General features: G+C 45.8%; 1 protein-coding gene and 1 pseudogene across 1 annotated transcript in view; both read right to left on the bottom strand.

Annotated features, from left to right (window-relative positions):
• LOC111975138 (switch-associated protein 70-like) overlaps nucleotides 1-22,227 on the bottom strand; it is a 34,731-nt gene extending 12,504 nt beyond the window's left edge. Inside the window, exons 1-7 of the mRNA XM_024003326.1 lie at nucleotides 22,093-22,227; nucleotides 20,414-20,554; nucleotides 18,429-18,602; nucleotides 18,059-18,286; nucleotides 17,646-17,792; nucleotides 16,148-16,256; nucleotides 15,757-15,938 (exon numbers count right to left, since the gene is read on the bottom strand). Of these exons, the coding sequence (XP_023859094.1) occupies nucleotides 15,757-15,938; nucleotides 16,148-16,256; nucleotides 17,646-17,792; nucleotides 18,059-18,286; nucleotides 18,429-18,602; nucleotides 20,414-20,554; nucleotides 22,093-22,191 (1,080 nt within the window). The 5' untranslated portion in view covers nucleotides 22,192-22,227. The remainder of the gene's footprint in view (nucleotides 1-15,756; nucleotides 15,939-16,147; nucleotides 16,257-17,645; nucleotides 17,793-18,058; nucleotides 18,287-18,428; nucleotides 18,603-20,413; nucleotides 20,555-22,092) is intronic.
• A 412-nt stretch (nucleotides 22,228-22,639) lies between these two features.
• Nucleotides 22,640-27,089, bottom strand: part of LOC111974729 (wee1-like protein kinase 1-A) — a 12,327-nt pseudogene continuing 7,877 nt past the window's right edge.

Below are 27,089 nucleotides of genomic sequence, written 5' to 3'. Positions count from 1 at the left end.
GCAATACTTAACTGTAAACTTTATATTTATATACATGTAAAAAAATATATATAATAAAGGGTATCGGAGAAAGCAAGTAGGGAGAGAGAGAGAGGGGTTTCTTTACTTGGGAAAGAGAGGGTTGGTAAGCTCTGACCTTTCATTCTGTCCATTATAATTGAATGCAGTAAGGGTAGCGAGAACTCGACCATATAATCAGCCTATTGTCTTAACTATCACACCTCCTTCACACAGCCACTGGACTTTTCCATCAAGGGCTTTCACACAGACTTGAGAAGTAGTGAAACATTTTACAAATACTGTAACAGGCTCATTATAATATATTTTGTACATTCAGGAGTAGGCTACCTGTAAAATGACATCATGGATCAGGTTTACTGAGGTCAGTCGACAACTGGTAGTATAATTCCCAACTATTATAATAACCCTACAATATAACTACTACAATCACCCCTGATGGACCATGAATGTGTCCGATTTAGTCTGGGTGTCTCAGCTGAGAGAGTGGAAGAATGTGTGACAGGTCTGTGTAAAATGCTTGGAAACAGGCCTGGATGAGGACAGAACCTGACCATAGAATACAATCAACATTGTTAATTGTTAATTAATTCTTAAGGGCTAATTTACAGCAGACAAACAGAGGACAATAAAAATGTGATTAGTAACAGTGTCACGTTCCTGACCTGTTTTCTGTTAGTTTTTGTATTGTTAGTTGGTAAGGACGTGAGTTTGGGTGGCAGTCTATGTTTTCTGTTTCTAGCGTCCAGAGCCGTCAGCCAGCCATGAGCAGCCAGAGCCGTCGCGAGCCATGAGCGTCCAGAGCCGTCAGCGAGCCATGAGCGTCCAGAGCCGTCAGCGAGCCATGAGCGTCCAGAGCCGTCAGCGAGCCATGAGCGTCCAGTGCCGTCAGCCAGCCATGAGCGTCCAGAGCCGTCAGCTAGCCATGAGCGTCCAGAGCCATCAGCTAGCCATGAGCGCCAGAGCCGTCAGCCAACCATGAGCTGTCCCTCAGCCCAGAGCTGCCATGTATCCAGAACTGCCCTCAGTCCAGAGCTGTCTCTCTGTCCGGAGCTGCCCTTCAGTCCGGAGTTGCCCCTCTATCCTGAGCTACCTCTCTATCCTGAGCTACCTATCTGTCCTGAGCTACCTTGTCCCGGAGCTGTCCCTTATTTGATGTTACCCGGTATATTAGGTGGGTGGAGTAAGAGGGTGGTCATTCTGAGGGAGAGACGTAAGCTGGGATTGACTATGGTGGGGTGGGGACCTCGCCCAGAGCCTGAGCCACCACCGTGGTCAGATGCCCACCCTGACCCTCCCCTAGACTTTGTGCTGGTGCGCCCGGAGTTCGCACCTTAAGGGGGGGGTTATGTCACTTCCTGACCTGTTTTCTGTTAGTTTTTGTATGTGTTAGTTGGTCAGACGGGAGTTTGGGTGGGCAGTCTATGTTTGCTGTTTCTATGTTGGTTAATGGGTACCTAATATGGTTCTCAATTAGAGGCAGGTGGTTTTCATCTCCTCTGATTGAGAATCATATTAAGGTAGGTGTTGTCACATTGTTTGTCGTGGGTGGTTGTCTCCTGTGTTAGTGTCTGTCTATGTTGCACCATACGGGACTGTTTCGGTTTGTTTGTTCATTTTGTTCGTTCGGTTTTTATGTAGTCATTTCCCTGTTCGTGCGTTCTTCGTGTTACATGTAAGTTCTTACGTCCAGGTCTGTCTACATTCGTTTTGTTATTTTGTTAGTTAATTCAAGTATAGTTAGTTTTTGTCTTCGTTGTTTTTTCGTGGCTAAATAAATATCATGTCTAAGTATCACGCTGCGTCTTGGTTCAATCCATGCTCCTCCTCTTCGGATGAAGAGGAAGAGGAGAATCGTTACAGAACCACCCACCACACCAGAACCAAGCAGCGTATGTGGAGCAGCGGCCAAGTAATCAGGACTCGTGAATGGAGGGAAGTATTGGAGGGGAAAGACACTGGGCTCACATTGGGGAATATCGCCCGCGCTCGTGAGGAGATGGAGGCAGCGAGACCAAGAGCGGTGGTATGAGGAGCAGCAAGGAGACGTGGCTGGAAGCCGAAAGAGACCCCAAAAATTTATTGGGGGGGTCTAAGAGTAGTGCCAAGGGCAGGTAGGAGACCTGCGCCAATTCTCAGGCTAACCGTGGAGACGGAGTACGGGCAGACACCGTGTTACAGCAGTAGAGCGCACGGTGTCTCCTGTACGTGTGCATAGTCCGGTGCGGTTATTCCACCTCCCCGCACTGGTAGGGCTAGATTGAGCATTGAGCCAAGTGCCATGAAGCCGGCTCTACATCTGGCCACCAGTGCGTCTCCTTGGGCCGGCTTATATGGCACCAGCCTTACGCATGGTGTCCCCGGTTCGCCTACATAGCCCGGTGCGGGTTATTCCACTCCCCGCACTGGGCGGCGACGGGGACATTCAACCAGGTAAGGTTGGGCAGGCTCAATGCTCAAGGGAGCCAGTACCGTGACGGTCCGGTATTTCCGGCGCTACCTCCTCGCCCCAGCCTAGTACCACCAGTGCCTACACCACGCACCAGGCTTCCAGTGCGTTTTCAGAGCCCTGTTCCTCCTCCACGCACTCTTCCTATGGTGCGTGTCTCCAGCCCAGTGCCCCAGTTCCGGCACCCGCACTAAGCCACCTGTGCGTCTCCAGAGCCCTGTACACACTGTTCCTTCTCCCCGTACTCGTCCTGATGTGCGTTGCCCTCAGCCCGTGCCACCAGTGCCGGTACCACGCACCAGGCAAATAGTACGCTTTGAGAGTCCAGTGTCCCTGTCCCTGCTCCCCGCACTAGCATGAAGGTGCGTGTCCTTAGCCCGTGCCTCCAGTTCCGGCCACACGCACCAGGTCTACAGTGCGCCTTATCCGGCCAGACCATCCGGTCTCCCCAGCACCCATCTGAGCCATCCGTCTCCCCAGCGCCAATCTGAGCCATCCGTCTCCCAGCGCCATCTGAGACCATCCGTCTCCCCAGCGCCCATCTGATCCATCCGTCCCCAGCCCATCTGGGCCATCCGTCCCCAGGCCATCTAGCCATCCGTCGTCCCGAGCCATAGAGCCGCCCGTCTGTCCCGAGCCGTCAGAGCCGATAGTCAGTCAGAGCCGCTAGAGCCATGCGTCAGACAGGATCTGCCAGAGCGCCAACACAGATCTGCCACGAGCGGCAACCAGACAGGATCGGCCAGAGCCGCCAACCAGACAGGCATCTGCCAGAGCCGCCAACCAGACTGATCTGCTAGAGCCGCCAGTGAGCCATGAGCGTCCAGAGCCGTCAGCCAGCCATGAGCGTCTAGAGCCGTCACCGAGCCATGAGCGTCCAGACCGCAGCCAGCCATGAGCGTCCAGAGCCGTCAGCCCAGCCATGAGCAGCCAGAGCCGTCACGAGCCATGAGCGTCCAGAGCCGTCAGCGAGGCCATGAGCGTCCAGAGCCGTCAGCGAGCATGAGCGTCCAGAGCCGTCAGCGAGCCATGAGCGTCCAGTGCCGTCAGCCAGCCATGAGCGTCCAAGCCGTCAGCTAGCCATGAGCGTCCAGACCATCAGCTAGCCATGAGCGTCCAGAGCCGTCAGCCAACCATGAGCTGCTCCTCAGCCAGAGCTGCCATGTATCCAGAACTGCCCCTCAGTCCAGAGCTGTCTCTCTGTCCGGAGCTGCCCTTCAGTCCGGAGTTGCCCCCTCATCCTGAGCTACCTCTCTATCCTGACTACCTATCTGTCCTGAGCTACCTTGTCCCGGAGCTGTCCCTTATTTGATGTACCGGTATATTAGGTGGGGAGTAGAGGGTGGTCATTCTGAGGTAGACGTAAGCTGGGATTGACTATGGTGGGGTGGGGACCTCGCCCAGAGCCTGAGCCACCACCGTGGTCAGATGCCCACCCTGACCCCCCTAGACTTTGTGCTGGTGGCGCCCGGAGTTCGCACCTTAAGGGGGGGGGTATGTCACGTTCCTTACCTTTTCTGTTAGTTTTGTATGTGTTAGTTGGTCGAGACGTGAGTTTGGGTGGGCAGTCTATGTCTGCTTTTCTATGTTGGTTTAATGGTACCTAATATGGTTCTCAATTAGAGGCAGGTGGTTTTCATCTCCTCTGATTGAGAATCATATTAAGGTAGGTGTTGTCACATTGTTTGTCGTGGGTGGTTGTCTCCTGTGTTAGTGTCTGTCTATGTTGCACCATACGGGACTGTTTCGGTTTGTTTGTTCATTTTGTTCGTTCGGTTTTTATGTAGTCATTTCCCTGTTCGTGCGTTCTTCGTGTTACATGTAAGTTCTTACGTCCAGGTCTGTCTACATTCGTTTTGTTATTTTGTTAGTTAATTCAAGTATAGTTCGTTTTTTGTCTTCGTTGTTTTGTCGTGTCTAAATAAATATCATGTCTAAGTATCGCGTGATACTGCGTCTTGGTTCAATCCATGCTCCTCCTCTTCGGATGAAGAGGAAGAGGAGAACCGTTACAAACAGGGAGAGGTGTGAGGATTCCCTGTCCTGAGAGAGCAGGTCAGTTTCTGTGGGGGTCTATAGTTCTGAATGAAAGGGTGAATAACAAGGGTGAATAACTGAATAACATTTTAATGACAAGTAGTTTGAAGCTACTTAGCAATTATATGTGAGAAAGAGGTAGAGAGAGAGAGTGAGAGAGACATAAAGCGAGAGAGAGACAGAGGGTCTGCTATATAAATGGATGGAAAGTGGTGTTTGGGGAAAAACATACAACATTGTAAAATCCATGTACACAACAAGTGTGCGGTTAAAATGGGCAAAACACGCACTGACTTCTTTCCACAGGGCCGTGGAATGAGACAGGGATGCAGCTTGAGCCCCACCCTCTTCAACATTTACTGTATATCAACGATTAGTATTCCGGCGCCAACAGAGATGGCCACCTCGCTTCGCAATCTTAGGAAACTATGCAGTATTTCGTTTTTTTAATGTATTATTTCTTACACTGTTACCCCAGTAAATCTTAAGTCTTATTACATACAGCCGGGAGGAACTATTGGATATAAGAGCAACGTCAACTTACCAACATTATGACCAGGAATATGACTTTCCCGAAGAGGATCCTCTGTTTGGTCCACCACCCAGGACAATGGATCCAATCCAAGCAGGCGACCCAAAACAACGGTGCTGCAGAAGGGGCAGACGGAGCGGTCTTCTGGTCAGGCTCCGTAGATGGGCACATCGCCCACCGCTCCCGAGTATACTACTCGCCAATGTCCAGTCTCTTGACAACAAGGTAGATGAAATCCGAGCAAAGGTTGCCTTCCAGAGAGACATCAGAGATTGTAACATTCTCTGTTTCACGGAAACATGGCTCACTCGGGAAACGTTATAAAAATGGGTACAGCCACCTGGTTTCTTCATGTATCGTGCCGACAGAAACAAACATCTCTCTGGTAAGAAGAAGGGCTGGGGTGTATGCCTTATGATTAACGAGTTGGGGTGTGATCATAACAACATAGAGGAACTCAAGTCCTTTCGTTCACCTGACCTAGAATTCCTTACAATCAAATGTCGACCGCATTATCTACCAAGAGAATTCTCTTCGATTATAATCACATTCGTGTATATCCCGCCACCTCGACGGCCCTGAAAGTACTTAATTTGACTCTATGTAGACTGGAAACCACATATCCTGAGGCTGCATTTATTGTAGCTGGGAATTTTAACAATGCTAATCTGAAAACAAGGCTCCCTAAATTTTATCAGCATATCAAATGCTCGAACCGGGCTGGTAAAATTCTGGATCATTGCTACTCTAACATCTGCGACGCATACAAAGCCCTCCCTTGCCCTCCTTTCGGCAAATCTGACCACGACTCCATTTTGTTGCTCCCAGCCTATAGACAGAAACTAAAACAGGAAACACACGTGCTCAAGTCTGTTCAACGCTGGTCCGACCAATCTGATTCCACTCTTCAAGATTGCTTCGATCACGTGGACTGGGATATGTTCCGGATAGCGTCGAACAACAACATTGATGTATACGCTGATTTGTTGAGCGAGTTTATTAACAAGTGCATCGGTGATGTTGTACCCACAGCGACTATTAAAACCTCCCCCAACCAGAAACCGTGGATTGATGGCAGCATTCCCGCAAAACTGAAAGCGTGAACCATTGCTTTTAATCAGGGCAAGGCGACCGGAAACATGACCGAATACAAACAGTGTAGCTATTCCCTCCGCAAGGCAATCAAACAAGCTAAGCGTCAGTATAGATGTCACGTTCCTGACCTGTTTTATGTTATTTTTTGTATGTGTTTAGTTGGTCAGGGCGTGAGTTGGGGTGGGCATTATATGTTTTGTGTTTCTTGTTTAGGTCACTTGAAATTAGCCTTATATGGTTCTCAATCAGAGACAGGTGTTTGACGTTTTCCTCTGATTGAGAACCATATATAGGTTGGCTGTTTCACACTGTTTGTTTGTGGGTGGTTGTCTTCCGTGTCAGTGTATGTTCGCACCACACGGGACTGTTTCGTTGTCGTTAGTATATGTAGTCTGTTCCTGTTCGTACGTTCTTCATGTTTTATGTAAGTTCTCTCGTTCAGGTCTGTCTACGTCGTGTTTGTTATTTTGTAATTTTCAAGTGTTTTCGTGTTCGTTTCGTATTTCAATAAATATCATTTATGTCATCATACCTCGCTGCGTGTTGGTCTGACCCATGCTCCTCCTCGTCCGAGGTGGAGGCAGATTTAGAACGCCGTTACAATAGAGACAAAGTAGAGTCCGCAATTCAACGGCTCAGACACAAGAGGTATGTGGCAGGGTCTACAGTCAATCACGGACTACAAAAAGAAAACCAGCCCGTCGCGGACCTCGATGTCTTGCTCCCAGACAAACTAAACAACTTCTTTGCTCGCTTTGAGGACAATACAGTACCACCGACACAGCCCGCTACCAATACCTGTGGGCTCTCCTTTACCGCAGCCAACGTGAGTAAAACATTTAAATGTCTTAACCCTCGCAAGGCTGCCGGCCCAGACGGCATCCCTAGCCGCGTCCTCAGAGCATGCGCAGACCAGCTTGCTGGTGTGTTTACGGACATATTCAATCAATCCCTATCCCAGTCTGCTATTCCCACATGCTTCAAGAGTGCCACCATTGTTCCTGTTTCCAAGAAAGTTAAGATAACTGAGCTAAACGACTATGACTACTCACTTCCGTCATCATGAAGTGCTTTGAGAGACTAGTCAAGGATTATAACACCTCCACCCTACCTGACACCCTAGACCCACTCCAATTTGCTTACCGCCCCAATAGGTTCACAGATGATGCAATCGCAATCACAATGAATGCTGCCCTAACGCATCTGGACAAGAGGAATAGCTATGTAAGAATGCTGTTCATCGACTACAGCTCAGCATTCAACACCATAGTACCCTACAAACTCGTCATTAAGCTCGAGACCCTGGGTCTAGACCCCGCCCTGTGCAACTGGGTCCTGGACTTTCTGACGGGATACCCCCAGGTGGTGAGGGTAGGAAACAACATCTCCACCCCGCTGATCCTCAACACTGGGGCCCCACAAGGGTGCGTTCTCAGCCCTCTCCTGTACTCCCTGTTCACCCATGACTGCGTGGCCATGCACGCCTCCAACTCAATCATCAAGTTTGCAGACGACACTACAGTGGTAGGCTTGATTGCCAACAACGATGAGACGGCCTACAGGGAGGAGGTGAGGGCCCTCGGAGTGTGGTGTCAGGAAAATAACCTCACACTCAACGTCAACAAAACAAAGGAGATGATCGTGGACTTCAGGAAACAGCAGAGGGAGCACCCCCCTATCCACATCGACGGGACAGTAGTGGAGAAGTTGGAAAGTTTTAAGTTCCTCGGCGTACACATCACGGACAAACTGAAATGGTCCACCCACACAGAGTGGTGTAGAAGGCGCAACAGCACCTCTTCAACCTCAGGAGACTGAAGAAATTTGGCTGGTCACCAAAAACACTCACAAACTTTTACAGATGCACAATCGAGAGCATCCTGTCGGGCTGTATCACCGCCTGGTATGGCAACTGCTCCGCCCACAACCGTAAGGCTCTCCAGAGGGTAGTGAGGTCTGCACAACGCATCACCGGGGGGAAACTACCTGCCCTCCAGGACACCTACACCACCCGATGTCACAGTAAGGCCAAAAAGATCATCAAGGACAACAACCACCCGAGCCACTGCCTGTTCACCCCGCTATCATCCAGAAGGCGAGGTCAGTACAGGTGCATCAAAGCTGGGACCGAGAGACTGAAAAACAGCTTCATCTCAAGGCCATCAGACTGTTAAACAGCCATCACTAACACTAAGTGGCAGCTGCCAGCATACTGACACATCTCTAGCCACTTTAATAATAAAAAAATTGGATGTAATAAATGTATCACTAGTCACTTTAAACAATGCCACTTTATATGATGTTTACATACCCTACATTACTCATCTCATATCTATATACAGTACTCTTGTCACGTTCCTGACCTGTTTTCCCTTGTTTTGTATTTGTTTAGTATGGTCAGGGCGTGAGTTGGGGTGGGCATTCTATGTTATGTGTTTCTATGTTGCGGTTCGTTGTATTAGCCTGATATGGTTCTTAATCAGGGGCAGGTGTTTTACGTTTCCTCTGATTGAGAACCATATTTAGGTAGGTTGTCCACACTGTTTGTTTGTGGGTGATTGTTGCTGTGTCTGTGTTTGTTCGCCACAACGGTACTGTTACGTTTCGTTCGTTCGTTTGTTCTGTTCGTGCGTTCATTTTTATATGTCTCAAGTTCAGGTCTGTTCACGTCGTTTATTGTTTTGTAGTTTGTTTAAGTGTTTTTCCGTCTTCGTTTAATAAAACAATAAGTATGTATTCAAACGCCTGCATTTTGGTCCGATCCTTGCTCCTCCTCAGATGAGGAGGAAGCCGAGCGTTACAGAATCACCCACCAACCAGGACCAAGCAGCGTGGGAAAAAGCAGCAGCAGCGATCGCAGAGTTTCTGGACATGGGAGGAAATTCTGGACGGTAAGGGACCCTGGGCACAACTGGAGAATATCGCCGCCATCGTGAAGAGCTGGAGGCAGCTAAAGCCGAGAGGCGGTGGTATGAGGAGGCAGCACGGAAGCGAGGCTGGAAGCCTGTGAGTCAGCCCAAAAAATTATTGAGGGGGGCTACAAGGGAGTGTGGCGAAGTCAGGTAGGAGACCTGCGCCAACTCCCCGAGCTTACCGTGGAGAGCGAAAGTACGGGCAGACACCGTGTTATGCGGTAAAGCGCACGGTGTCTCCTGTACGTGTGCTTAGCCCGGTGCGGGTTATTCACCTCCCCGCACTGGCCGGGCTAGATTGAGCATTGAGCCAGGTGCCATGAAGCCGGCTCAACGCGTCTGGTCTCCAGTGCGTCTCCTCGGGCCGGCATACATGGCACCAGCCTTACGCATGGTGTCCCCGGTTCGCCAACACAGCCCAGTGCGGGTTATTCCACCTCCCGCACTGGTCGGGCTACGGGGAGCATTCAACCAGGTAAGGTTGGGCAGGCTCGGTGCTCAAGGGAGCCAGTACGCCTGCACGGTCCGGTATATCCGGCGCCACCTCCCCGCTCCAGCCAGTACCACCAGTGCTAACACCACGCACCAGGCTTCCTGTGCGTCTCCAGAGCCCTGTTCCTCCTCCACGCACTCGCCCTATGGTGCGTGTTCTCCAGCCTGGTACCACCAGTTCCGGCACCACACACCAAGCCTCCTGTGCGTCTCCAGAGCCCTGTGCGACCTGTTGGTGCTCCACGCACAAGCCTTGAAGTGCGTGTCCTTAGCCCGGTACCACCAGTTCGGCACCATGCACCAGCCTACTGTGTGCCTCAGCCGGCCAGAGTCTGCCGTCTGCCAGTGCCGCCTGCACTGCCCGTCTGCCGGAGCCGCCTGCACTGCCCGTTGCCCAGTGCCGTCTGCGCTATCCGTCTGCCCAGCGCCGTCTGAACTGCCCGTCTGTCCTGAGCCTTCAAAGCCGCCCGTCTGTCCTAAGCCTTCAAAGCGCCCGTCTGTCCGAGCCTTCAAAGCCGCCCGTCTGTCCTGAGCCTCAAAGCCGCCCGTCTGTCCTGAGCCTTCAGAGCCGTCCGTCAGTCAGGAGTCGCTAGAGCCGTCCGTCAGTCAGGAGCCGCTAGAGCTGTCCGCCAGACAGGAGCCGCTAGAGCCGCCCGCCCGACAGGAGCAGCCAGAGCGCCCGCCAGACAGGAGCAGCCAGAGCCGCCCGCCAGACAGGAGCAGCCAGAGCCGCCCGCCAGCTATGACCTGCCAGTGCCGTCAGCCAGCCATGACTGCCAGTGCCGTCAGCCAACCATGACCTGCAGTGCCGTCAGCCAGCCATGACCTGCCAGAGCCGTCAGCCAGCCATGACCTGCCAGAGCCGTCAGACAGCCATGACCTGCCAGAGCCGTCAGCCAGCCATGACCTGCCAGAGCCGTCAGCCAGCCATGACCTGCCAGAGCCGTCAGCCAGCCATGACCTGCCAGAGCCGTCCCTCAGTCCGGAGCCGCCCCTCAGTCCGGAGCCGCCCCTCAGTCCGGAGCCGCCCCTCAGTCCGGTGCCGCCCCTCAGTCCGGTGCCGCCCCCTCAGTCCGGTGCCGGCCCCTCAGTCCGGTGTTCCCTTAGTCCGGTGCTGCCTCTTAATCGCAGTGGGGTTTATATGGAGGGTCGACATTAAAGGAGGCCAAACGGAAGCGGGGATTAACTATGGTGGGGTGGGGACCACGTCCAGAGCCAGAGCCGCCACCGTGGACAGATGCCCACCCAGACCCCCTTGAGGGGGGGGTTCTGTCACGTTCCTGACCTGTTTTCCCTTGTTTTGTATTTGTTTAGTATGGTCAGGGCGTGAGTTGTGGTGGGCATTCTGTTATGTGTTTCTATGTTGGGTTCGTTGTATTAGCCTGATATGGTTCTTAATCAGGGGCAGGTGTTTTACGTTTCCTCTGATTGAGAACCATATTTAGGTAGGRTGTCCACACTGTTTGTTTGTGGGTGATTGTTGCTGTGTCTGTGTTTGTTCGCCACACYGTACTGTTACGTTTCGTTCGTTCGTTTGTTCCTGTTCGTGCGTTCATTTTTATATGTTCTCAAGTTCAGGTCTGTTCACGTCGTTTATTGTTTTGTAGTTTGTTTAAGTGTTTTTCTGTCTTCGTTTAATAAACAATAAGTATGTATTCAAACCACGCTGCATTTTGGTCCGATCCTTGCTCCTCCTCAGACGAGGAGGAAGACAAGCGTTACAACTCTGTATATACCATGGCCATCGCTCATCCATATATTTATATGTACATATTCTTATTCATTCCTTTACACTTGTGTGTAAAAGATAGTTGTTGTGAAATTGTTAGATTACTTGTTAGATATTACTGCATGGTCAGAACTAGAAGCACTAGCATTACGCTACACTCGCATTAACATCTGCTAACCATGTGTATGTGACCAATACAATTTGATTTGAACAATTTGAATTGTCGAGGGCACTAGAACATTCTGCAGCACCCAACCTCACCTACTAGAATTTGAGTCAAATGTCTACTGTTTGCTGATGTGGTTCTTCTGTCCCCAACCAAAGAGGGCCTACAGCAGCACATAGATCTTCTGCACAGATTCTGTCAGACCTGGGCCCTGACAGTGAATCTCATTAAGACAAAAATAATGGTGTTCCAAAAATGGTCCAGTTGCGTGGATCACAAACACAAATTCCACTTAGACACCATTGCCCTAGAGCACACAATAAACTATACCTACCTCGGGCTAAACATCAGCACCACAGGTAACGTCCACAAAGCTGTGAACATAAAATTAATTATCCCAATTAGGATCTAGCGAAATATATTTGAATCAGTTATAGAACCCATTGTCCTTTATGGTTGTGAGGTCTGGGGTCCGCTCACCAACCAATAAGTCACAAAATGGGACAAACACCAAATGTACAAATTCAAACACTAAATAACACATGCAGAGCAGAATTAGGACAATAACCGCTAATTATCAAGATCCAGAAAAGAGCCGTTAAATTCTAGGACCACCTAAACGGAAGCAATTCCCAAACCTTTCATAACAAAGCCATCATCTACAGAGAGATGAACCTAGAGAAGAGTCCCCTCCAAGGACTGGCATGAGAAATAAAGTACTTGAGTACTTGAACTGACCTCAATAATTTGTCTTTAACCAGAGATCAAATTTTTTCCAATACTGTAAAACTATTTGGTCAAAAAAGACAATGTTAATTTGCCTTGACTCTAGTATTCCATTTGTACATGTGCATTTGCAGGACACAATAAAAAATAAAGCAAACTAAGCATTGCAGTTCTGCTCCCGAAATTCCCTTTGCCCTCCTTGTCCCTCAAATTCTAAATGGACTGGTTGACTGAAGTAGGAAAATATGTGTTCCAACAATGAGCTGCAGTTTTGGAATAATTGAGTCACTGACACACTGCTCGCTTAACCTGGAAGCCAGCCGCACCAATATGTCAGAGGAAACAAGTGCATGCGCCCGGCATGCCACAGGAGTCGCTAGAGCACAACAGGACAAGGACATCCCGGCATGCCAAACCCTCCCCTAACCAGGACAACGCTGGGACAATTGTGCGCTGCCTGTGGTGGAAATTACAACATTATGTTATTCACATTGCTCAATATTAGAATGTATTCTTATATTAGTCATTTCACACTCTGTCTGTTTTTCTGAGAGGAGCCTCTGAGGCTTAACGCTGACAGTTGATTTACGATGCCTGATAAAACCTAAAGACTGCATTCCATGATTAGTGTCTGTGTGAAATGTTGGCCTGTCTGCCAGGAACAGGCAAACCCTCCCTCCAGTTTATTTCTTCCACATCGCAGATGAACTGGACTTCATAATTTGAGGGAAGGACCTAGTGTCCTATGTTGCATTAGTATTTCTGTATAAACAAGTAGTAAATGACTTAGAGACAGAAACCTGGCGCAATGTAAATCTTGCTGTCTGTTGCTTGATATCACAATGTACCTTTGTATAATTCTACACATCTGTTGTTTGTCATGAACATTCAGGAGGATGTACTTTGCTATAAAGAGCTATAACCCAAATCTGTTCGTTGGGCTCTCAGCAATCACTTAACACCATGCCAAAACCGGACCAGCACGTGCGTCCGCGTGCGCAAATTGATTTTGTCCCCCCACACCAAACGTGATCACAACACACAGGTTGAAATATCAAAACAAACTGTAAACCAATTATGCTAATTTGGGGACAGGTCAAAAAGCATTAAACATTTATGGCAATTTAGCTAGATAGCTTGCAGTTGCTAGCTAATTTGTCCTATTTAGTTGGCTTGCTGTTGCTAGCTAATTTGTCCTTGGATATAAATGTTGAGTTGTTATTTTACCTGAAATGCACCAGGTCCTCTACTCCGACAATTAATCCACACATAAAACAGTCAACCGACTTTATATGGCGATTGGCATCTAACTTTCATAATAAGGTGTATTACCACAACTGACCGACCGACCTCATTTCATCTTTCAATCAAACCACGTGGGTATAACCAATGAGAAGATGGGTATATGCTTCTAAAAGCCAATGAGGAGATGGGAGAGGCAGGACTTGCATCGCGTTCAGCGTCACAAATAGAAGCAACTTCCATTTTATAGCTTGGCAACGCAGATGCTCGTTGGTGCGCGCGAGCAGTGTGGGTTTAATGATTGAATAACATGTATGCGTACATTTATTTTGCAACGCTCACGCATGCGACGCATCCGGTTTGGGTAGCGTGTAACTTAAGGGTGGCTATTGACCAGCTCCATTGTTGCAATAATGAATAATCACGTTTTTTAGTTTTTAATATATCTAAAAGTCTCTCTCCTTTGAATCAGAAATATTCCACGACACGCCTCATGGATCTCCCGGTCACGGCCGGCTGCGACACAGCCCGGGCTCGGACCCGGATCTGTAGTGACGCCTCTAGCACTGCGATGCAGTGCCTCAGACCGCTGCGCCACTCAGGAGGCCCATTTGGTCTTCATTTAATGTTAGGGTTATGCACTGCTAGCGTTTAGAATTTGTTAGAATAAATGTTGTTAAACATAGACAGGTTCCACACTGAAAATATGCTGAAACTTTTGCTTGATAAAGACAAAGAGCGTATTTCCATCATAATCCTTGAGCCTAGGCCTACTCACTAAACACATGTCCTGGCCATAATTCCTTACCATGTAGAATTGTTCATCCATTTGGAAAATTCTAAGGAACTCGCATAATAAACTAAATCGAATGTCTGTATATTGAAAAGAAGACAGATTTTGGTTTGTATCCTTGAAAAATGTGTCTTTCAACTCGCCAAATTGAGCCCTGTTTCAAATGATCCCTCTTTGAGAACAACTGTTCCAGACATGAGATGCGAATCACTTCGCACTATTCCGTTATCTTTTATTCTGTTATATTACATCATTTTTTTTACTATAAAATAGGTGTCGAGTGTAATAAGGGCTTAGGAAAAATGAGCATCTTGTCTGCTAAATTAACAAAATAAGGATATGCCATTGTACAGCCATAGACTACCTTTTTGAAGAATGTCTTCGACGATACAATATAACCAGTTGTTATTACAGTGTCAATAAATTAATCTTAAATGGCACTTGTTTTTTTATTGACTGAATATATTAAAGGCAATTTAGCAATTAGGATTCGTTATCTGTAACATTCTGATAAATTAGGCATTGTTGCTCACTGTTGGCATATACTGTAGACAAATACGCACATCTTTTTTCCAGTGTTCTAAAAATAGCTTATTTTATTTTGAGTACTCCAGAAAAAAATCATGAGGGTACTCGAACAGAAGGTCAAATTCCCATCCCTAGTTCCCTCAGCAAGCTGGTCCTGGGGCTCTGTTCACAAACACAAACAGACCCCAGGACAGAAACACAATTAGAGAAAACTAAAATATACTTGACACATTGAAAAGAACTAACCAAAAAACAAAGCAAAATACCTGACCACGGTGACATCGGCAAACTTAATGATGGTGTTGGAGTCTGGCCGTGCAGTCATGAGCGAACAAGGAGTACAGGAGGGGACTGCGCACACACCCCTGAGGGGCCCCTGTGTTTAAAAGTGCCTCAAAGTACAAATAATTGATAGATTTTTTTGTGTGTTCTCTGTTAAATGTTTGCTCAGCCCACATGCTCTAAGGAAAGCTTTGACTTCCGACTCAGTGGGCATAGCCTTGCTATTGAGAGGCCGCCGTAGTCAGACCTGGCTCTCGAGAGAAGACAGGCTATGTGCACACTGCCCACAAAAAGAGATGGAAAGTGAGCTGCACTTTCTAACCTCCAGCCAAATGTATGACCATATAAGAGACACATATTTCCCTCAGATTACACAGACCCACAAAGAATTTGAAAACAAAATGTTTTTTGATCAACTCCCATATCTATTAGGTGAAATACCACTGTGTGCCATCACAGCAGCAATATTTGTGACCTGTTGCCACAAGAAAAGGACAAGTGAAGCACAAAAAACTATGTAAATACAACCCATATTTATGTTAATTTATTTTCCCTTTTGTACTTCAACTATTTGCACATTGCACAAATGTCTCTACTATTTTACTGTTAATTTCTGATTTTTTATTTCACTTTTGTTAATTATCTATTTCACTTGCTTTGGCAATGTAAACATATGGTTCCCATGCCATTAAAGCCCTTTGAATTGAATTGACAGAGAGAGGACAAAGTGACAGAGGGAGCGAAACACAGAGTACCTTCGTCATGGACTCCAGCTGTCTATGCTTGTTTTCATTGGCTATCTGCAGCAGCCTCATCCTCTCCTCCAGCTCCCCCTGCTCGGCCTGCTGTTTCTGCCTGACCTCCCTGCGCCGTAGCCTGGCCTCACGGTGCGGAGAGGGCAGGCCCAACCTCAGCAGCTGGATGCATGTTTGGATGGCTGGGAGGGGAGGGTAGGAGAGTCAGATAAAGAAAGGCTGGCTGCTTTATCTAATGCAGCACCCTCACACCCTGATACACTCACATCACTCTGGCCCAGCTGTGTGTTTAAGTTCCTCTGAGATTTAAAATAAACCCTAATGTGGTGAGAAAAAAGCTTTGCTGTTTACAGAATATGTTAAAATGGTGGTGAGGGATTGGTCACTTTACCTTGAATCCATTCTTGTTTCCTCTTCTTATCCGATGCGCTGATCTCAAAGCTTTTGTCGCTGCACTTAACTATAAAGAGACATTTCTTCCCCTCCTTGTCTGGTAGAGACTGCAGAGAGAACAAGACGTCACACACTCACTGCACACTTCCTTGTGTTGACCTCATTAACCCTCTAGAGTTTGATGAAACATTGAATTTGAGACTCATTTCAGGAAACTAGGTGTATGTCGCGTGTCACTACTTCACAGGAGAGCCATTTGAACGTATTTTCTTTATTTTTTTAAATCAAAATGCATTCTTTTGGCAGAAATGCCTTCTGGAACATGTGAACTTTCATGTGCCTTAATAACAAACGTGTGGGCGTCCCGAGTGTGCCACTAGAGATTCTGGGTATGAGTCCAGTCTCTGTCGCAGCCGGCCGTGACCAGGAGACCCATGGGGTGGTGCACAATTGGCCCAGCGTCGTCTGGGTTAGGGGAGGGTTTGGCCGGCAGGGGTATCTTTGTCCAATCGCGCACTAGCGACTCCTGTGGCGGGCCAGGCACAGTGCATGCTGACACGGTTGCCAGGTGTGCGGTGTTTCCTCCGACACATTGATGTGGCTGGCTTCCGGGTTAAGTGGGCATTGTGTCAAGAAGCAGTGCGGCTTTGTTGGGTTGTGTTTCGGAGGACGCACGGCTCTCGACCTTCGCCTCTCCCGAGTCTGTACAGGAGTCGCAGCGATGAGACAAGACTGTAACTACCACAAAATACCACAAAATTGGGTAGAAAAAAGGGATAAAAATTAATACTAATAAAAAACTTTAAAAACATTTACAAGCTTGTATGCCATCTGTAAATACAAATAAAATGGTTAAATTACGAGCCTAGTTGGTTTAGCCACAGAAAAAGACAGGAACGTTCCCGCTAGCCATGATTGGCTGAGATAATGGATGGGCTGGACATGCCGAGAGATGAGTTCGGATTGGTCTGCCATGTAGCACACTTCTGTCTATAACATGAGCTGGTCAGAATGTGTAGGTAATCCTTTCTAACACAGCTTTTTTGAAAGATATCACGTAGTAGAACTGCAAAGGTGTTAGTCTCCACTTTCTGGAGGACCGAGTTTTGAAATCAGTGGAATGCGAACGCTACACACGTTTTCATGAAAATACAGTTTTTTCGTGATGTTTCATGGTCTGACAAACACCGCTCTAGCCCTGCCACCTTTCAACGCAGATGCGGAAGGGCAATATCGGTGGATGCGGTGGATTGAGACGTAGCCCATGCAAAAAAACATATATCTCTAACTTAAACAGACAGATTTTGATGGGGATTGTTTTATTATGTTAATTACATTTACGTGGGGTCGCGGAAATCGTAGGCTATGGGTTAACAATGCCAAAGGAAGCTGGTTAACAAAGGTGGGCTAGCATGCATTCCAACGCTCCACACAATTTATTTAGGAGTTAAATGATACCATTAAGAGTGACCAATGGAATAATACATTGTTATTACCTCCACACAACAGTTGCGGTCCAGCAAAATTTCCCCCTTCTTGTCAGTGAGGTCCTCACTCACATAGTATGACATAGAGTTTGGTCCAAGCACAAACCAGCGCTCTGTCCAATTTTTCCTTTTGTGGCCTTTTTTCATCATGTAGCCCTTCAGGAAAAAATACATGAATCTATCACACTCAAGATTGTAATATCTTATCTATATCTATMTTATTGTTACCKCCAGCAGAGYTCTGAKAGAGGTCAGTGTAGAGTAGACYGTCACTGTGTCCRAAATYGCACCCTATTCCCTATMTAGTGCAGTACTTTTGAACAGAGCCCTATGYGTTCTGSTTAAAAGTATTGCACTACARAGGGAATATGGTCCCATTTGGGATGCATAAAGTGTAGTGAGAGAGGGTACCGCAGGCGAACCTGTCTGAGAACATCCAGTATGAGCTCCTGGAAGACCTCAGAGATGCCCATGGACAGGGTCTGGCGGTTCATGCCCTTACTGAAGTGGCCCATGCCAACCAGCTCTATCAGCTCCCAGGCACTCAGGCATTGCTGCTTCCTGTTCAACCTGAGCTTGTAATCATCAAACCTCTCCTGATTCCAAATGCCTCCCATGGCCTCCATCAGCTTCCGCAGGAAGTACTCAATCTGGAGGAGAGGAGGGGAGGAGGAAAGGACACAGCGAGTCAGTCCTGTGGTATGAATGGGAATCATTTTAACTGAAAGAGCATAATTACAACTAAACAAATAAGATATGTATGTGTATTAAAGGTGTTGTCTTGTCTCTCACTTCCTCTGTGATGATAACCAGTGGGTACCTGTCTTCAGACAGGAAGTTGAAGATGCACCAGACCTTGAAGGCGTCATCGTTGGAGATGAGAAGATGGCTCATGTTGATGTTTTTCTTGAAACACAGGGTCCAGCACACATTGTTGAACTCCAGTATGTCAAAGTTATCCCTAACCTGTAATTAACATAAACAAAGCCAACATTTACACAAAACAGAACAAAACAACTTCTCCTATTTTTCTTCAACATACTGTAAGTAAGGGCAATAAGATTAGAAAGGGTCAGTAGTAGCCTAATATTTCTCTGCCCTACGTTTTAGCCCACAGGATGTGAAGTACAAACATAATGTTCTTCGTCTCTTCATTTCAATTCAAGTCAGATTCCGGAGGAGAAAGGCAAGGAAATAGCCCCCAAGTACAAATAGCGCTAGGACTAAAGCAGTTTACTAATTGACATCAGTGTTAGTGTTATTGCTATGGAAACAGTTGGCAAGCCTTGCAAGTCTACAGATGTGGGCTATATCTGATGGTCTGCCAACTAGAGAACTGAGGACAAAAACTTTTAAGATCACTTCTTGCTTTATCACTGGTGTTTACAAAGTCAGTGCATTCATTACCAATGGCTGACTGCTTGAATATTAAGAAGGACATGAGTAATTGTTATCTCTCTGATGCCAATAGATGGGCCTTTAAAATCTTCCTTCCCATGCACTGCCGAAGTCATAATAAAACTCCTTGTATGCTATTTTTTTTTTTATCTCACTCGAGTCGTGTTCTGATTATTAGTCGGTCTCTATAAATTTGCTATCACAAAAAGGCTCCCAGGCCCCAAAAAGTTTGAGAACCCCTGCAATACGCGTAACAACAAGGTGTTTACCAATCAGATTGTGAAGCTTTTCTAGAAAACAAACTCAGCGAAAACCAAAGACTCTGCATCATGCAATCATCATGTTCTGGAATCTATCTATAGTAGTGTGCGTGTTAACCCTTCACTTCTAAATGCAATGTATGACACAGAAGGAAATAGGAGTAGCTGATGTAAGTTGAATGGACGTTTGTTTTGAAACGAAGGCTATATTTTCTTGCACTCATTGCAGTAATTTTCAGCACACATGTTTTTTCTTTCGATAACTCACAATGGTGGGTCTCACACCTCCTTGATGGCTGTGAAACAGAAAGATTCTGCTACTCACACAGTAGACCTACCATAACAATGGCAGCCTTGTTCAAGGTCAAACAGATCCTGCTTGCTCCATTTATTTCTCAAAAACCAATACATTTTAATACGGGTGACATGCATATCTTAAAAACTAAGATAAATACTGAAAATAGCAACAACGCTCATCATATTATGAGCAAGGAAAATTATATACAGAAAAACATTGATTTAAACTATTTTTCTAAAGGCACCCATAAAACACTTCCCATTAAGTCTTATCATCCCCTATGGGGATACGGCACTCCAGAGTTACACCTCATACTCCTAGAGACCTAGAGGCTATGTCCATTCTAGTGGTTCTATTTCTATGGACCTAACACCCCGATGAAATCACCAAACAGAGCCCTCCACTAACAGACCCACTGAGGTGAGGAGACAGGATGACTCAGGTGCTCAGCAGCCTGAGTGCAATGTCGGTTTGACATTTTACTGCATTGTTAGGAGCTAGTAGCTGCACTTGCTACAACATCTGCTAAACTGTGATCAGATAAACTTTGATTTGAAGTCTGCCAACTCCTTGTCACTTTTATTTAATTTATTTGATTTAAGTTAGTTAAGAACAAATTCTTATTTTACAATGATGGCCTACCTCAGCCAAACCCTCCCCGGTTGTGATATAGCCTGGGATCAAACCAGGGTCTGTAGTGACGCCTCTAGCACTGAGATGCAGTGACTTAGACTGCTGCACCACTTGGCATGACAATGAGCAATGGAGTTGGAAAGAGCACAAACAAATCTGGGACCAGGCTAGTTGCTCTTACTGCTCACCTTGTCCAGTATGAATCTATTGAGGTAGGGCATGTAGCCCTGGTTGGACACAGGGCCCTCATCGTCATCCTTAAAGTGCTGCTCCAGGGCCACTGGGTCATGGGGTATCTTCATCACAGTGCACAGGTTATGAGAGAGCACCTGTAGAGCCACAGTCAGATCAGTCATGCAGTCAGGGAAACCGTTGCTGTCATAGTAATATCATTCACCAGGTACTTCCCCCCAATGCTCAGAAGCATTTTATACAGGCTATGCACAATGAGTCTGGGGGCGAGGTTACTGTCATACTGTTGGTATTCACTGGGCATAGTAGAGATGATGTTACAGTAATATTGGGGTGTCCAAGGGATATCAAAAAGATTCCTCATACAAGTGGGCATCATACTCCCATTAACACAATTACATGGTGATTTTTCAAAAGGACCTCTGTTAAGTCTAAGATCACATTGACATGCATGACTCAGCATGTGTTGCTGTCAGTTCAAGTATCACTGCCCAAGCATTACTTCTGTTCCTTCCTGGAAACATTTACAAAAAGTGTGTTGAAAAGGTCCTTGTTGAGATGTAGAGTGAAGTAAATATATCAAAATAAATCTTATGATATTTATAAACAAGCCACTCATGAACATCTATAATCTAGACAAATGGGACAGACTGGACTGTCTGAAAAATAATATTAACAATGGATGGTTGACAACATTTCCGAGCCAGTCAGGATGTTCACTATGCAGTGTTTCGTGATAGCTCAGGTGGAATTTAGGTGCTGAATGAAAGATGAAAAGACAACATTTCCAGACATCGAAAATACTTATTTTCTGGATGTCGAAAGTATGTATATACGTCTATGATTGGTTCAGATTTTGTCCAGTCCGGACCAAAAATCAACGTCCTTGGATGTTGAAATCAAAGCCGGTCTGGACTGCACCAAATAAAAAAATAAAAAAAATACAGTCAGTCCAGACAGCACCAAAAAAACGGACCAAACAATACGTCCAAAAGACGTTCAGGTCGGTAAATGTTTAGTGGAGTGTCTTCATCAGAGTCTAGCTGGTACACAGACCACCAGGCAGACACAGACAGGAAAACAAGACCTAGCCTTCCAAAGCAGTGCCCCTTGCCTTTTACAATCTCAACACTCTTACTGTAGATTCTGTACAAATTACAGAATATCGCGTGTAAAGCAAGATTATCATCAAGTCATGCATGTCCCACATTCATGGGTATCTGTCAATCAACAAAGGCTATTTCCATAGAACCATTGTTATTCCTGTTTTTGTGAGAAAAGGCTAGACATAGATATGAGTAAGATAAAATACTACTCATATAAGTAGAAACTGAGTAGCCTGTGAGTTGAGGGGCAGGAGAAGTTTGTCTTTACTTTGCTGTCGATGTTGCCGACTGAATTATCACTTGGCAGTTGACACAAAATTCCCTGATGTGAGGGAAGCGAAGCAACACATAAAAGTATAGTGTATAGTGAATTATACATGGTCAATTATTTTTTTCTCCAACTGATCAGAACCTTTTGTTTGGGTCTGATATTCGGATCAGCAACATGAGAAAATATTCCACGGTTGGAATTAATTTAGATTTCGGTTAATTTATCAAAAGGCAAACAATCGTTAATTTTACTTAATGAAATAATACTGTAGGCTTACTAACTACGCTTTAAAGCCTACCTTAAGCTGTGATTTGGACACTTTCCCACTTTGATCCACGTCCAAGGCTGTGAATGCGTGCCATATTGACTTCAGAAATTCATCCCGTAGTAGTCCCATGTTCGTAGCCCCTGGTGCGCTCGATGTCAAAGTAAAGCTGCAACTTTTTCGGACACTGACACATAAAACAGGCACGTGATCGAGTGTCGCAGCAGGAAACTGAGACCGTATCACCCAATGACTGTATGGTAGCACTACATAGCGGATAGTTGTGAAGCTTTCATCAGTATTCAATTGTGATGAGTAAACGGTCAATTGGCAACAAATAATAGCGTCATAAAAACATGTCCCAACAATGAACAAGTCTGTTGCATAGTGGTACAGACGATCAATATACAATAAACTGTATGAAACAAAGTTTGTCTGTATAATCTGAAAGACCACCATCTCTAATTTATCTTAATTTCGTACCGTAGATAACGCGGTCTTTCCAACAGACTACCATGTGTAGTGCCAGTTGTTTTTGTTTACAGAAACATCCATCCACAAACATGACAGTTCCAAGGCATCCATATTATCAGGAGTGAATTTATTAAAATTTGAACAAATAACATGAAACCAATAGCGGTCAAAATAACCTACATCGTTGTAAAACATGTACAAATGTAAATGAGTCAATAATGATACAGTTGCGATAGGTTTTGAACAGAAGTTAAGTGCAAGCTTAAAATACTGACTTTACTAAAACAATTGTCCAGTGGCTCCATGCATCATATATAAAATAAAAGACACCAGGGCTCGACACAATGATCCACTTTGACCAACCCATTACACAGATTGGATGACTCATCATGAATAATTAACATGAGTAAAACATCTTAAACAATCAGTGTACACAACTCAGTACATAATGAACTTCAGATAGGAAATGTATTACAGATGCAACACATTGAAACACCATGTTTTACAGAAGAGATTGATTACTGAAACTATTCTAAACATCTGAATGGAATTGATAAATTCACTGAACTCCACTACAGTTCAAGACAAACCAACATGTATAGCAGCAGTATGCACTTTTACATTTAGCAGACACTCTTACTCGAGCAACTTAGTGCATACATTTTCATACTTTTTCCCCGTACTGGTCCCCCGTGAGAATAGAACCCACAACCCTGGCATTACAAGCGCCATGCTCTACCAAATGAGCAAAACAGTTTGCATAAGGCAAGTTCAAAGTGCTCATTGTATCATTCCTAGTCAATGGTCCAGTTCCACTACCTGACATCAGGTATAACAGACTAAGGCGCAAATTTGTATCACACCATCCCAAACCCTCACACTGCCTACAGAATGTTCTAGCATGCGCCCACATTTCATTAAAAACAAATATCGGCTTTGTTATTGAATAGAAATTGCCAGAACATGCCAAGTGCTTGGGAAGGTAACAACCCTTTCACTCTTTAGTCAAATCATTTTTGTCCATTGTCTTACTAACCCTTTCCAAGTGCCAAACAGTAAGAACTATCATAGTTGGTTATGACACTCTGAAGCCCATCTCTCCATGTCTGCCTAGGGAGGCTTGCCCAGTTCCCTGTTGAGTGCAACCAGGGTCGTATTCATTAGAGCACACAGTAGGAAAAAGTTTTGCAACAAAAAACAAGCATTTCTAATTGGACAATTTCAGGTAGTCCCACTCCGTTTTGGCCTGGTTTCCCCCCCCATGTCGTGTCTAGTGAATACGACCCTGTATGATACCCATTTGTGTTGGCAGTTGGCCCGCTCAGTAGATGGTCAGGCTGACTGAGCGGTTCATCTTCTTGCCGATGAGCCTGGAGCTCCTGCTGGACTGGAGGGTGGAGCGCGTCAGGACCCTATCAGAGATCAGAACCTTCTCCTCTGCGGCTACTTTGGCCTGCTGGGCCTTCTTCAGCTCCCTGCACGAGGACAAACGCATTGTTAGAGAAGCCATTCATAACTACCAAGAAAATAGTAATTACATCTGAAATGGATTCCTGAACCATTAAAGAGTACCGTAATTTCCGGACTATTAAGCGCACCTGAATATAAGCCGCACCCACTGAATTTTTTAAATAATATGTATTTTGTACATAAATAAGCGGCACATGTCTATAAGCCGCAGGTGCCTACCGGTACATTGAAACAAATGAACTTTGCGTTTTTTCATGCCCAGTTGTTTTCAGCGTGACGGATGATTCGCATTTCCTGTTGACAGTCCGAGTGAGAGGCAGGTCAAACGTCAGAGGAACCTCATCCATATTTATGATGTCGTGCGGGCGGATGGAAAGCTCCGCTATCTTTGCATCAGTGAATTTGCGGAAGTTTGAAACTTTTTCCTCGTAGTCGGGAGGGAGCTGCTGACACAGACTCGTCCGTACCCTGATGGACAGGACTTTACGTCTCATAAATCTTAGACACCACGATGGTCCACCTCTAAAATCCTCAAACTTCATTGCGGTGGCGATTGTTTTGGCTTTCAGTCGGATCTGCACAGTTGAAACACCTCGGCCGTCTGCTCTCTGTGTGTTGACCCAGTCTTCAAGCTCATTTTCTAGTTCGGGCCATCTGCTTTTCTTCCCTCTGAAAGCTTTTGTTGTCTTTCACTGAGTCAGTTCCTCACGCTGCTGTTTCCAACGTCTTATCATCGACTAATGTGACTACTGATGCAACAACTAGCACGGGTTGCTAATATGACTACTGACGCAACAACTAGCACGGGTTGCTAATTGACTATTGGCGCACAAACTAGCATGGGTTGCAAATATTACTACTGATGCAACAACTAGAATGGGTTGCTAACATGACTATTGATGCAACAACTAGCATGGGTTGCTAATATGAGTATTGTGCTTTTGGCTAACGGACAACGAAAGAAAGTTAGAAAATGAGATAAACGCTGGTTTCAATGGCATATGAGGAAGTGTTTACAAAATAATTCCGTCAACATTTCTATGGTCAGATTTTTTGGCTAGGCTACTTTGAAACAAGGTAAGACATGATTCATAAAATGACAAAACTCCAGGTTTTACAATTACATTTATGGCTAAACATACTAAACAAAAATATAAAAACGCCTAAGGCCTAATGAATTTATTTCTAGTTCGGGCCATCTGCTTTTCTTCCCTCAAAGCTTTTTGTTGTCTTTTTGCACTGAGTCAGTTCCTCACGCTGCTGTTTCCAACGTCTTTTCATCGACTCATTAAGGCCAAGCTCCCGTGCAGCAGCTCTATTTCCTTTTCCAACAGCCAGAATCGATCGCCTTCAATTGAAAGCTGCATCATATGCATTTCTCCGTGTCTTTGCCATGATGAGGGTGACAAAATGACTACCGTAATCAGAATGATGGGAAGTTTGAGCGCGCTCGATTTACGTCACATTACGTGACGGTGCTCAGTTTTTTGGCGGCATGAATATTGCGAAAAAAATCTATAAATTAGCCGCGTCATTGTATAAGCCGCGAGGTTCAAAGCGTGGGAAAAAGTAGCGGCTTATAGTCCGTAAATTACGGTAGGTAGCATCACTTAATTTCTTCACAAAACAAACACTATATCGTAGTATTATCCCTAACAGTCCTACTTATGATATGATAAATGAAAAAGGAAGGAAAGCCTTGAGACATGACATATGAAGAGGGTACGTACTTCTGCAGTAGTGCATTTTTGAACTTCTCTGCGTTGAGTTCCACACGGAGCTGGTCAGCGCTCATGCGGGAGGCAGTGAGGAGGACGGGGTGCTTGGTGAGGGAAGAGGCAGACGGCCTACTGGCAGGGTCAGGGTGGATCATCAACTGCAGCACACAATACATTAATACCACTAATTAAACATTATTACTACTGCCTGTCCTGCACACAAACCACCATTACAGAATGAAGCACTGCATCCAACATGGCACCCTAAACCCTTTATAGTGCACTACTTTCGACCAAGGCTCAGGTCAAATATGCGTACTATGTAGGGAAAGTGTACCATTTGGTAAGCACCCCTGGTCGTTTCTAGTCATACCTTCAGTAAATTTGGGAATTCCTGTGAGAGGACTTGAGGTATCGCAGGTAGTTTTCCTTGTCTGATGTCATGCCACTTGTCACCATTAGTTGGGAGTGGTTCAGCTCCTGAGGCACTGATCACAGTCAGTGCTAGGGAAAAAATATCTGCCCTGGTGAGGTTTCTGTAGTCCTGAAAAACGCATTGTTTCAGTTTTGTTACGTCACATGATTTTGGATAATTTAACAAATGAGGTTGTATGGGGAGGAGTTTTTCAATTACCTCTTGTAAGACTTCATTGGCCAGGTACCTGCTGTCCCCTTCTTCAACTTGAGGATTGTCCATTCTGGTCACATGGCCAAGATCACCTGTGGTAAAAATACAACACAAAAAAACATCAGAATCCAGCTGCCTAGTTGACAACTACACTCAATTATTAGCGTGTTTCATTTGCATGATGTTTTCTATTAGATTTTTTGTTGTTGAAGTACCTATTTTGTAAACAACATTTGTATTTGGTCCTTCATCATCGTCAAATTGATCGACACACACCACAGTCCTCCGGGATAAGAAGATGTTGCCTGAGAAAAGTAAAGCACGGCAAGTGTTTAATCATAAATATTTTAAATGATTTCAATAGCTGAGCTGTATGCAAAACTCTGCAGCTACTTACTTGGCTTGATGTCCATGTGAACCAGAGAGGTGGAGTGAATGTACTTCAGTCCACGGGCCACCTGAAGGAGAAGGTCCTTGAGGTCCAGCTCAGAGAAGAAGCGCATGGTTCTGTAGTTCTCTGTGGACCCATCGTGTCTGCTCCAGTGCTATGTATCCGGCACCCGGTTCGACAGGTCTTCGTACCTAATAGACTCTGGTCCAGTAACGTGTTTCCACTGACCTATCGACCGCTGGTCTATAATATACAAGTAGTCACTACTCTCATAGACTCCTGGTCTATACCGTAGTCGTAGCTGCCACTAAATCCTAAGATAGACTCCCTCTGGTTCTAACAACAGTAG

Source organism: Salvelinus sp. IW2-2015, linkage group LG15 (assembly GCF_002910315.2).
Source record: "Salvelinus sp. IW2-2015 linkage group LG15, ASM291031v2, whole genome shotgun sequence".
Classification (NCBI taxonomy): domain Eukaryota; kingdom Metazoa; phylum Chordata; class Actinopteri; order Salmoniformes; family Salmonidae; genus Salvelinus; species Salvelinus sp. IW2-2015.
Note: the sequence above shows the minus strand (reverse complement) of the source record. Positions and strands in the feature narration are given on the sequence as shown.